Genomic DNA, 12,883 nt, shown 5'->3' on the forward strand with positions numbered 1-12,883 from the left:
TTTGGTCCAAAATTGGACAAAAACGACATACTATACTATGTCGTCCAAAATCTGACCATTTTTTGAAAAACATTTTTTCGGTCCAAAACTTGACAAAAACGTCATACTATACTATGTAATATGTCATACTATACCATTTCGTCCAAAATGTGACCATTTTTTTGAAAAACTTTTTTTGGTCCAAAACTTGACAAAAACGTCATACTATACTATGTAGTACGTCATACTATACTATACTATGTCGTCCAAACATAGTATAGTATGACGTACTACATAGTATAGTATGACGTACTACATAGTATAGTATGACGTACTACATAGTATAGTATGTCGTCCAAACATAGTATAGTATGACGTACTACATAGTATAGTATGTCGTTTTTGTCAAATTTGGTCCAAAATTTGACAAAAACAACATACTATACTATGTCGTCCAACTTTCTTTTATTTATGCAAGTTATTTTTTGTACAGTACGTAAGTTTTTATTTGTTTTGAATGAATAAATGTTAACTTTTGTCGTAAGTTTGCCTTTGTGTGATCACAAACTGTATTGTTTAGATGCCATAATTTGCCTTAACACACTATGCATTGTATCAATTTTCGAATTGAGAATTGTATAAATCGAATCGGTTGAATCGAGAATCGATTTTGAATCGAACCGTGACCCTAAGAATTGGAATCGTGAGCCACCCAAAGATTCACATCCATAGTAACAAATGACCAAAGCAACACATGTAGTTTCAACCTTTTATTCGTCATTTTTTTTAGTTCTTTTCCTTTTTTTTTGCTTTACGAAACAAATGTTTGCAGATGTCCTATGAATAAACAACAGCACCCTTTCTTCTCAAAAACAGAGACCCGACGCCCCCGTCTTCATCCAGAAAAGAGACCCTTCTTGTCCAATAACAACCTCTCCAGCTTCCCAAAGTTACTCTTATTTCCTGTATTTGCAATTCATTTAAGTGCATTAGAAGACAACATTACCATTTCCATTAATGTGCGATAGCTGGGTTTATGGTCAATGCGAAAAAGATATTTACATTGCAGCTATGACTCACATTAATTAACTGTCTGGGTTTCTTTTTTTTTTCTCACTTGAGCTAGCATCAGAACTGGAGAGGGAGACAATCAAAACGAAAGGAGTCTCCTTTCAAGCACAGCCTTCGTAAACAGCAACCTTTACCTACATCATCATCATCATCACCATCATCATCATCATCATCAGGATTAACTAGACTCTTTTGTCATACCTGTTTTCCTCCAGTAAGACAAAAAGGTTAATAGATAGAATGGTTTAAAATAAAGTTTAGTGATTGTGCTTTTAAAACCAAAGTAAAACAAATAACAAACATTGACGACAACACGAAACATAACAGTGCATTACAAAAAAAACAAGAGAAAATAAAAGAAAAAAATCCCAAAGTGGCACTTTTTTGGGGGCAGCTAAATAATATTGCAATTTACAACATGGATGGAAATGATAAAATAATATTTATATTCACTGGCATAATAAAATTAGAATTTTGCAAAAAAAAAAGAAAACAAAGGAAGACAAATTCAAGGTACCACGATGGGTAAAACAAGGACATCATGTTTACACGTATATTTACAGTCCACCTCTGCTTGCTAAGTCATTACAGTAACGTCTGACTGTATCGGCCTCTCCAACGTTCTCGTCAAGGCAAGCTGAGTCGCGTCAATGTCAGGAGGAAGATCTCACTCCATATTGCATTGGAATTAAACATAAATATACTACTGCGTACTTTGTTTTTGAATGCACCATCTTTTAAATCTTCAGACACGCTTTCCTTTTTTTGTTTGTTTGTCAATTGGACATAGAAAATGAACGGTTAGAAAAAAAAAACAAAACCAAAAACATTGTTCTGTTTTCCAGGTGTAAAGAAACACGACTAACATATTGTATGATGGCAGCCAACATGATTGTGAAATACTGAGATATTTAAAATTGTAAGAGAAACAATGGTGCTCCGCTCCGGAGGGAAAAATCAGGACAGTTCCTCCTTCGACTCCTCGTTTCTTCAGCTTTCTACCATCTGTTTAAAAAACAGAAAAAGAAACAAACACAGTGGTTAGTATCCAGCTTTGATACACAGAATTAGACGAGGAACACGTTCTGGTTTGATTGTTGTAAACAGTCAACATAGCTAACATTAGCAAATTCTCTCCCAACGTGTGTGGAGCAAGGAAGAAAAATACACTTTTTCAGCTAAATGTGAATGTTTAAGTCTTCTGGGTTATCTCCGTAGATCACAAGCATTTCTATGATCTGTTAAATAACTTGAATTAGAGTGTGACATTGACATTGACAAGGTAAGAGTTGAGCTGGGGTTTTTTTGACCGTCAAAGACAGTGTTTGACTATGTTGGTTGCGACCAGTGAAGAAGAAGAAAAAGAGCATATTTCGTAGTTCATATCTACGCGAGCGCAAGCTAACACCATCTCGAAATGAATGTTAGCAAGCGGCTGCAATTGGCAGCTAACTAGTAGGGGTGGGGGAAAAATCAGTTCACTTAGGAATAGCGATTCTAATACAATATAATACAATTCTGAATCGATTCATAAAGTTCAAAAAAAATATATATATTTTGAAAACCCACACAAAACAACAGTTTGTGTTATTTGTGAACAGTAACTTCTGGGAGAAAGAGGCAGCTAGCCTATGCTTATATTTATGCAAGTTATTTTCTGGAACAGTAAGTAAGTTTTTATTTGTTTTGAATGAATAAATGTTAACTTTTGTCTTAAGTTTGCCTTTGTGTGATCACATTATTGCATTATCTTATACAAACTGTATTGTTTTGATGCCATCATTTGCCTTAACACACTATGCATTGTATACATTTTTGAATAGAGAATCGTTTTTGAATCGAATCGTGAGCCACCCAAAGATTCACATCCCTACTAACTAGCGTTGGCGAAATAAACACAACTGAGGTAGATAACTAGCTAAATAACCAGCTAACACCAGCGAGTTGTTAATTCACTCAGTGGAGAAAAGACAATAATTATATTTTTCTGTGAAATCAGAACCTTTAAGCCTTCGTGTATGTAAACAGTCAACAAAGTCAACACTCACTCGCGCTCTCGCTTATGTGCATCACCATTTAAATAACCAAATTAATAATATAGTATTGTTTTTATAGTGGTACTGTGTACAGTGGTAGTGCCTTTAATTTTTTACATAAAATCAAACCGATCATGTGTGACAATAATAATTCTACCAAGACTTTCATAGAGTCAGTATCTCATTCCAGGCACCATTGGCCTTTTCTATATAGATTGGAATTATAAATGTTCTCTATAGGTTTTATTAATTTATCCTGGTAATAACTGGCCTGTGTACTTGTGTAAAATAGTCTGTACCTCTAGCTCTTCATCTTCTGGTTGTAAGGCCCCCGTGGTGATGTGGCCCATGTCTGCAAGGTTCCTGCGGCCTCCTTCTCCTCTCCGCCGGCCCCCTGAACCCCGAGAAGACATGGAGCTGGAGGAGCTTGGATCTCGGGGGCTGTTGACTGTGGGGAACTGTGGTCGGCTATAGGGCAGAATATCTTCTGAACCTTGAGATAGAGGAGCAGAGTTTAAGGCTTTCGCGATCCACACGGCACCGATGCGTTCATTTACATTGTGCTGTGTGTCGTCGTACCTGCATGCTGGCGTGCCTTGTTGGCAGTGCTACCCTCATGTCTGTTCCCTCTCTCTCCAGGACCAGGCCTTTGTCTCTCCTGAGCGTCTTTGCGTTCAGATGAGCTGGTCCTGTGGTCCGAGCCGTCTCGGGGCTTGTAGCCTCCCGGTCCTCCCCTCCTGTCTCGTCCATCGCCCGCTTTGGGCGAAATCACTCCTCGGCCCTCCAGTGTCGCCTTGGAGGGATGCGTCGGAGACTTGAGCACCGCTGGAGGTGGGATGGGAGGAGGAGGGAGATCTATAGGATACACACAGGAAGCAGAACACATCAAAAAAGGCTGCACAAGGCTGAGAAACAAGATCTGCCAGTCGGTTGTCTCACACCTGCGAGGTGTCACACAAACACAGCTGCAGTGTGCGCACACACATACACACACACATACACATAGCTACACTGAATGGAAACTCCTTTCACACGGACAGTAAGCAGCACAGATAACATTGGACCATTAGAGTTAGATGAGAGCGAGCAGAGGAAGAGGGGAGTGTGATGTTGAGCAGCTGGATCTGTGTGAACTGCTCGACTCCCTCTGTTCAATCAATGCGGCTCGTCCTTGAGCCATTATTCATACGAGAGCAGGCGGTAAGGCGGCCTGTTCTCTCACACAGCACACAGCCATGTAAACAAAACGCAGTTGAAAGTCTTGTGTGGCTGTGATCGATGGCTTTTCATCTTCTAATCAGCGTCCGAGCTGAGGGATGGTTTTGTCGGCTCAAGACCTGTGACCCGGATCAGAAAGTGAATAAAAATTATGCGTAGCCAGCACATTTCTTGCACCATTAAGACTGTTTGTGAGTAATTCATTTCGTGTATTTTTATAAATGAAAAGCTAATGGGATAAATGACGTCTTTGCTGAATCTTGTTGGTGAAATCAGGCGACGGCTGATTATCCTCCACCGTCATCTACTCCTGAATAAGGAGGGGAGGGGATGTGGGGGGCAGTCAATATCATAGAGCAGACAGAGAGGCATCTGCAGTTTTTTAATATCTCTCTTGCCTCCCGAGTCCTACCTCAGTCAGAGTCCGATCAATGCCACAGTCTGAAATATAGCTCAGTACGAGGGGAGGAGCACAGCGCCTGTTAGATTTATGAGGGAACATCATCCAGGACGGAGCTCGGCTCTGAGAAGAGTCTCTGGTCTCAGCCAAGGAGGGTTTATCGGAGGGCGTGGCTGTTAATTACGTGGACAAGGCCAAGACGGATCAGGAGACGAGGAAAGGTTAAGTTCAGAAAAGGAGGGAGACAAAGGAGTTCAAGTCAAACGCTATACAAGACACGGGGGGGAAAAATAACATGTTTCTACATTTATAAGTGAAAGGAGCAGGTCGTTGGTGGTTAACTGGTTTTTCTGCACATTTATGGTCAACAATTCTGTCTTTTAGTTAAAGACATTTAAAATAATAGTGTAATAAAAATAATAAAAGTGCTGTCAAAATTAGTGTGTCTTAGTATTTTGACAAATTATGAATATATTAACGCAGCTGCATTTTGTTCACTTCCTGTTGTGGCCAATCTTTATCAATGAATGCCACCACAGCCTCCAAAGAGGACACATGGTGGCGTCTTCACATCCACCCTGGGTAAAAAGTACAACAAACCCAAAGGGTCACACACTAGGAAAGCAGTGGAGAAAGAAAATAACTCTCTTTTAACAGGGAGAAATTAGCAGAACCATCTGCCTCGATGGGTTGGGGTGAAAGGAGAAAATGGGGGACAGAGGAGAATGTGAGCGAGAAACTAATAGTGAGGCAAACTGGATTACTGGGATTTTACATTTAAACTTCAAATTAAAAGTTTGGTTTAAAAAAAATATAAAAAAATTCTACTACTACTGCGGCTGCAATTAAATTTTCTTTTTTCTTTTTAAGTTGGGCGTCAATTAAGTCATGCACAGACTTATAGATTTTAAAACAAGAACATTTTAAATACTACTTTATCCTAATGTAAGGATGACATTTTTTCGTAATTGGTGAAAACTAAATGATCCAATTGCAGCTTATTGTGTTCTTTCTACTTGTAATTCCGATTTGAATACCATAAATTGTTCGGTCCTCATTTATGACTTTAGTATTTTTATTACTGCGATGGAAATTCAGCTGTAAATTTTTTTTTCTTTTAGTGACACTGAGTGAGTACACAGCACAAACGATTGTCTGTTTGCAGGAAAACATGAGTGTTGTCTTTGTTTTCTGTCCTTTACGTTTCATTAAATCACTTTACCTCACCTATCACCTCACACACCACAGGCAGGGGGGCATATAGTGTGTGTGTGTGTGGGAGAAGGGTGTTGGTGGGAAGAGCGAGATGGTGGTGGGGTGGGGTGGGGGGGGAGGCAATAACCTCCAAATGAAAAACAATCCATTCAGATCAAATGCAATCAGCAGGAGAAGTGATGGACAGACAGAGCTGCCGAGCTGTCAGTCCGCCTCCTTGCTGCTCAAACAAAGACGGAGGGAGAGTGGGAGCAGGGAGGAGAGAGCGGAGAGAGGGATGGAGATCAGTCCAAAGGGAGGGGCAGTGGATGGGGAAGCTAGGATATAGGGATGATGGCAGGAGGAGGAGGAGGAGGAAGCCTCGTTGGAAGGAAGGGGTGTTGGATTTTCTGCTGTGATATAGCTGGTCTGGCTCTGAGTGAGCTGGATATTAAATCTCCCTGTCAAGTGCTTCCAACCCTCAAGGACACCTGACAGTAAGAGGAGAGCCAGCTCTGGGACAGCACATACTGTACGGAGCACAGTGTGTGTGTGTGTGTACACACCCACACCTCACCTCTATAGATTTCTTTTAATGATCTTTTCACAAGAAAAGGAGGATTTCTGCCAGTGAGGCAGAGTGTTGTAAAGAATGATGCTGTAAAGCGTCCATTGCTCTTTTACTTAACAAGGCTAAAGCTCTTCCTTCTGTGTGCAGCTGCTCTGCTATTTAGCCCCCGCTTGGTTTATGTTCGGCTCCTGCCGAGCGAAAGGTGGCACTTTGGAATGAGCCCGAGCACCTGGATCAATTTCATTAGTAGCGAGAGTGGAGCAACATCCCAGTGTCAGCACAGCCAAGCTGGGCAGATCTCCCCTGAGACAGCCCCCCCCAATACATCACCGCCCCACAACCCCTCTTCCACTTCGACTTCAGCCCACCGTTCGTCCGATCTGTTCTGGAGCGATGCCATCGTATGTGTGTGCATTAAACACATGGACGATGATGATTAAACTTCTGGCTCACAGCAAACCAACACTCAGTCATTTGCGGACACTACATTACAGTAAACTGTATTTTTCACGTTCATGTCTGCAGAGGGAATAGACAGAAGGCCATTGATTCAAACTGGCCATCTGTTTACTGTGGCACAAAGCTGACCTGCACTCTCTCTGTCACTGTTGGCTGTATACAATTATTCATTGTTGTTGTTTTAAATAATTATGTATGACTACTTTGTGGAGTTTTCTGTACAAACACAGTGACCAAACATGTTTGCACCAGGCAAAATACAGTCTCAATTGTATTAAACATTTCATTCTTTCTTATCTTTAGATTACTTATTTGTGGAGGAGCCTACAATTCACTCACCAACCAACATATTGGATACACCTCGACATGATCAAGATGACCCCGCTGAAGTTCACAGTGAACATCGGGAATGGAAAACGACAGGTGATTTAAATGACTGAGTGTGGCAGAGTTGTCTGGTTTTACTATTTCAGAAACTGCTGATCTGCTGGGATTTTTATGTACAGAGAACGCTCCCAAAAAAAGAGTCTGTCTTTGTTGATATAAAAGGACATGCAGAAGAGTCAACCATCTCATCTTTAGTGTGTTTACCTTCATTATATGGATCACGTCGCTGGACGCCTGGATGAACTGCAGGATGCTGTTTCTGCTTTTTAGGAGGCCTCCTATGTACAGCTGCCATACTCATGTTGCTATCTGTAGACACTGGACTTCCAGGCCGGTGGCCTGTTGGGTTTATTTGGTATTTTCTTGCTGGAAAAAGGAAATAAAAAGGGTACGATTTTTCATAATTTTTGCAACAACATTTCTGATGGATATGGCAAAGTAACAAACCTGAAGCTCCTCCGACTTCATGGCCCTGTGTGTGGGGGTACTTGGCCACTCTGAGGCCTGAATACTCTGCAGCTGCAGCGACCGCTTGAGCAAAGTCGGCGTCAGTGAAGAAGGATCCGTCCGAGGAGCTGACTGCACTGGACCTCCCTGAAGAGACATTATCCTCTTCAGAAGCCGACCCCCACCCGTTGATCATGGAGCCAGTCACCGAACTCTCCAGGTCGCCCACGCTGGACGCCGGCGTCTGCTCGAGCCCTCGTAGCAGCAACCGCCGAGGATGCATCTGGGCGTGGTGGGGGTGCGTGTGGGGGTGGGTGTGGTGGTAGTGCATCTTGGCCACCTCAGTATCCGTCTCATCGCCCTCCTCTTCCTCCTCCAGTATATCCTCCTCCTCCATACCATCAGTGTCCAAGGCCAATGGGCTGGTGATGTACCCATATGTGTGTGAAGGAGAGAGGGGTCTGGGAGGGGGAGGGGGGCTCACAACATGGCGCCTGCAAAATGTGAGAAATGAGGTGGAATTAAATCAAAATGTTGAATATTTGGGATGAATTAGACAAAGAAAACTCAAACCTTAGCACATAGTTAAAATTAGTGCTGGGCACTGGGTTAACGCACAACACGTTTCCATGACGACTGACTGGAAAAAGACGCGCGTGACGTCATGTTTACGTGCCGCGACACCGGAGTCAAGGCACCGTTTACCAGTTAGCTCCGTTAGCTGCATTAGCTCGTTTAGACAGTCCTACAGTGGAACTGGAGCGGTCTGTTTATTAAACGAAAAGAGCAGCGCTACAAATAACCAGCGTACCTGTGTACTGCGTATGTGTGCCTCTGTTTTTAAAGTTTAGCGTTACTTTAGAGACTCATTTTAACAATCGGGGAGTCACGTAAACATAATGTCACGCGCCTCTTTTTCCGGTCAGTCGTCATGGAAACGAGCCGTGCGTTAACGTTGACGCCGTTAACCGCAAAGATTTACAAAATGTGTTATCTTGAACTTAGATGCTTAAAATAAGCTTTAAGAAATGTGTCTTCAGTTTGGTGTGTCAGGTTTGATTTTAATTTATACTTTGTTGTTTTCCTTTTGCACTCAGAAGAATATATTGTAAAAAACCATCTGCTCGCTGCTGTAATGCAACACGACAGCAATTTATCTTTGACAAGAAACGAGTAAACAGATAAAATTGACTATGTTTAAACTGCTGCGCTGCACTTTTTCCAAACAACTTTCAAATCACTGCAGGTTGATTTTCGTTTCTTCCGCTGAAATGAACTGAAACAAACAGCTTGTATGGTAACAAATCAATGTGACGAAAATTGAATTAATGGGCTGAAACCTGGAAAACGTGTTCATGAAATTCAAAAAAGAGAATGTTCCTGTGTAAGGATTCAAACTGTTGTTCCTGTTTTTGTCATGCAGGTGTACCTGCGTTCATGGCTGTCGGGTGCATCCTGGAGCATGGGCTGCATCTCTTCTTGGGGCGAGGGCGTGAGAGTCGCTGTGGACTGGTGACTGTACGATACAGCAGCGGGGGAAGACGCCGCTCCCCGTACGGGAGGCGTGGGCCCCCTCTCCATCTCCTCCTCCTCCTCCTCCAGCTCATCAGGCTGCAGGTACATGTACGAGGGGGGCATGGAGGATTGCGTGTCTGGGTCACAGCTGCCAACAGAGAAGACACGAGCCTCGTTACCTCCATATCACTCACAGACAACATGAATGTTTATAAAAAAAAAAAGGAAGGCAGAAAAACATGCACTTAATATTCATGCCTTCCCTGTATCAGGGTTTGACGTGAACCCAGCTCTAGTGGAGGGAAAACCCTTGGGGTAAATACTTGTAATGAATGCGCGAAACAGGAGACGAGGCCTAAAGAATGAGCTGCGATTTTAAGTGTGTGTGTGTGTGTGTGTGCATGCCTGTCATCTTTGACCCACCTTTCTTCCATTGAATGAGAATACTCCTCTACGGTCCGATTTGGGGGTGGGTTTGCAGGGGGAGGGGGCAGCAGGTCAGCCCAGTTCATTGTGCTCTGTTTGGGTAGTTTGGGGGTGCGCATTCCCTTCTTATGGCCCTGACTCCCTGCTCAAAGAAGGGAGGAAAAAAATAAAAAAATACAGCATTCCCATCAGTCACAGGACACCAAGAGACAAACCTACTGACATAGTTTCTGTCTCCGAATAACACATTAATTATTAATGTCGAAGAAGGCTCAAGTTAACGAGCGAGGCTATGACAGCAGATAAAAATGCATTAACAAGACTGACTGACAAAGATTATTTTTACAGAACTCAAGTATCGAGGCTCATGTGCACACATGCAGCACCACCAAGTTATTAAATAAGGGAAAATACTACAAAACACTGTGATTCCCATGCAGCCATAGTAACCAGTGCAAAGGGAAAAGAGAGGGTAGAGAAGAAAATCACTAAAGGGATCTAATTAATACCAAACTGTTGGAATTGGGAACCAATGAGCTGTGAGGTGCAGTGAGCACTAAAGGCTTTTCCTTAATGGCTTGAACTTCAAATGCAATATCAGAATGGATACATGGCATTAAGGTGGCAGCATTGCATGCCGTACGCAGTGCGTTATCATTTGTCCTTGTCCACAGACGGACATTGAGGCCCTGATGAAATTAGGCTGCTCCATGCAGGAATTAAAGTAAAGCCAATTAACGGAAGCGATGCAAAATAAGGACAAAAAGAGAAATACAACAGAAAGAAAACAAGAAGTCCTTTTTATCTAATTTGCTTTGAACATCCCCTGGATGACATTGCACCAGCAAAACAAAAGCCACAAGCAAATGTCTCGCATGGTGCTCATGCCTTTGTTTGAAGGCATTGTTGTCAGTTTCCCTCTCTGTTCATTCAGCGATTTTCCACTTTCTGAAGGCAACTCCTCTTTCAGTATGTCCTCAAAAAAGAGCGAGACGGAAATTAATCAAATAAGCCTTTTTTTTATTATTAGCATCTCAAAGTGATTTATCGCTTCTGAGGAAAACTGGGATTTTTAAACAGAGCTGGGGCTGTTGGGTGTGATTTTACGGTGGGAAAACTTCCTTAATAGTTGAATTAAAAAGATAAGATTTACAAAGTCCCAGAGGGTGATATGGAGGGAAAATAAAAATATGTTTTTGCAAGAGCTCTCATTCATTTATATCAGTGTATTTCCACAATCACAACAATGGAACGTTCATCCCTACTGGAGAAGTTCATGTAGTTTAATTTTAAGATTGGACTCAAATGTAGAAATTAAATTAGCGAGATCCCCAAAACTTGCCCAGATCTACATTTTGGCCCATCGATGTCAACAATCACATGTTTAAAAGGTCCACCAACCACACATAATAATAGGTTTGAGGGGAACGGGTGATACCACTCAGTAATCTGTCCAAAAACGTCCTGAAGAGTACATTCATTGGTTGTTTTTGTCCAAACCAAGGATGATCATGAGCCAAATGCAACACATGGTGCTCATATTGTAGTGAATGCACTCTACCCTCTCTAGTATTGGGAATATTCACCTATATTTTCCATGATGAACTCTGTAAAGATAAGTTTGTATTTGCCGTATGTCTCTTACCGGACGTGCTGCTGCTGCCTCGGTCTGAACTGTTGTAGGAGCCTCCAGTGTGGCTGTCATGGCTCTGGTTGTAGGGGATGGTGGCTGGCATAGGGCTGTCGCCTCCTCTGCAGCGATCTGATGGCGGGAAGATTGGAGTGCTGGGTTAGTGTAGCCCCAGGGAGGCATCTCGCAAACTCAAAAACATTCAAGCAAAGCAATTGCTTTGCAGTGAACAAGAAAATTAAGAACCCCGCAGTAGATTAGCCGTAGAGACGCGTGGCACAGAGGAAATATGAAAATGTGTACACCCATGAAATGATATTGCAGTCTAGTGGCGTGTTTCGTGTCACACGTGACGAGAGCCGTGCAGTTAATGCTTTAGAATGTTCGTGTGAGTATGTAAACGCATGCAACAGCTGCACAGAAATACCAAAACTATCACACCAAACGTGGTTCCGCTGTGCAGGTCCAACAAGGTGATGATAGCTTTGCTCAAAGCGTCTTAAGACCCTGAGCTTTATCTTTGTCTTGCCTTTAAAAAAACAAATCTGACATCAAAGATAAACCTTCACACCTGCCTTCATCACATAACAGATGCACAGATACTGTTAAATGACGGCAATTCAGCTTTGGGCTCACATTTAAGCGGTAAATCATACATGATTGCAAGAAGATGAAGGGGGTTAGATGAATTCCATACAGACAGGTGATGAAAAGAGATGCTGATTTGAAAAGGAGCGAGACAGAAGTAAGGAAGGGAGAGCGTGAAACTCTTCTAAAGCCTTCAACGGAGAAGTCGAGGAAAGCTTGCAGAGGAGAGAACAGAGGGGAAAAATCGAGGTGGAAGTTCATGGCGTGGAGTCGAGGCTTGGTGGCTGCTGGGTATTCCGCACACTCACCCTTGTTCAGCTTGTTTTGTTCCATGATGATGTACTGCAGCTGGGAGCCCATTTCCTGTTTCTGCTGCTGGATTGAAGGTGGCTTCCAGCAGTGTTTCTCATTCACCTCCCCTCCACCCCCGGGGCCACCTCCGCTACCTCCAGTTCCTCTGTCCGCGTTTATATTGTTGCCCATGATGGAAGACTGGATGAGCTGGGTGGTGGCATACGGCGTGGGCTGGCCCCCCGGACCCACAAAGCGTCCGTCTTTCAGATTGGGGCTGTTGAAGGTCTTCATCTCATTGATCTTGTTGGACAGGTCTACGTCTCCGTACACTCCCGACTCTGGCACCATGAGATTGGTCTGCTTGTTTTCCATCTGGTTGTTATAATTGGCGATGCAGTCGGCTGGAGGACACGAGGAGGTTATTTAGTGAATCTCGTCTTACTGCTGATCAGCTCTGCAGCAGTGTGTGCCAGTCTGGTAATAGCTCTGACACAACAGGGCATCATCTGAATGTATATTTATCTGAGACACATCTACATATTCATTTCAAGCCCTTGAAAGAAGAAAAATCACTTAAATCTTTATTTCCATCCTAAGTTTTGTTTGCCAAATGATGATCTACTCGAGTTGAATGACACAGGTGCTATTACACCTGTCTCCCGCAGTCT

General features: G+C 42.8%; 1 protein-coding gene across 1 annotated transcript in view; it reads right to left on the reverse strand.

Annotated features, from left to right (window-relative positions):
• Positions 1–2,031: 2,031 nt before the first annotated feature.
• The window catches only part of robo1 (roundabout, axon guidance receptor, homolog 1), a gene marked incomplete at its 5' end in the record, with an annotated part of 252,027 nt that continues 241,175 nt past the window's right edge, over positions 2,032–12,883 (reverse strand). The window contains 9 exons of the mRNA XM_083886423.1: positions 2,032–2,055; positions 3,386–3,579; positions 3,666–3,941; positions 7,520–7,681; positions 7,763–8,256; positions 9,192–9,425; positions 9,701–9,845; positions 11,349–11,465; positions 12,230–12,616. Coding sequence (XP_083742549.1) covers positions 2,041–2,055; positions 3,386–3,579; positions 3,666–3,941; positions 7,520–7,681; positions 7,763–8,256; positions 9,192–9,425; positions 9,701–9,845; positions 11,349–11,465; positions 12,230–12,616 — 2,024 coding nt within the window. The 3' untranslated portion in view covers positions 2,032–2,040. The remainder of the gene's footprint in view (positions 2,056–3,385; positions 3,580–3,665; positions 3,942–7,519; positions 7,682–7,762; positions 8,257–9,191; positions 9,426–9,700; positions 9,846–11,348; positions 11,466–12,229; positions 12,617–12,883) is intronic.

The sequence above is a fragment of the Microchirus variegatus genome (genome assembly GCF_963457635.1).
Source record: "Microchirus variegatus genome assembly, chromosome: 3".
Taxonomy (NCBI): domain Eukaryota; kingdom Metazoa; phylum Chordata; class Actinopteri; order Pleuronectiformes; family Soleidae; genus Microchirus; species Microchirus variegatus.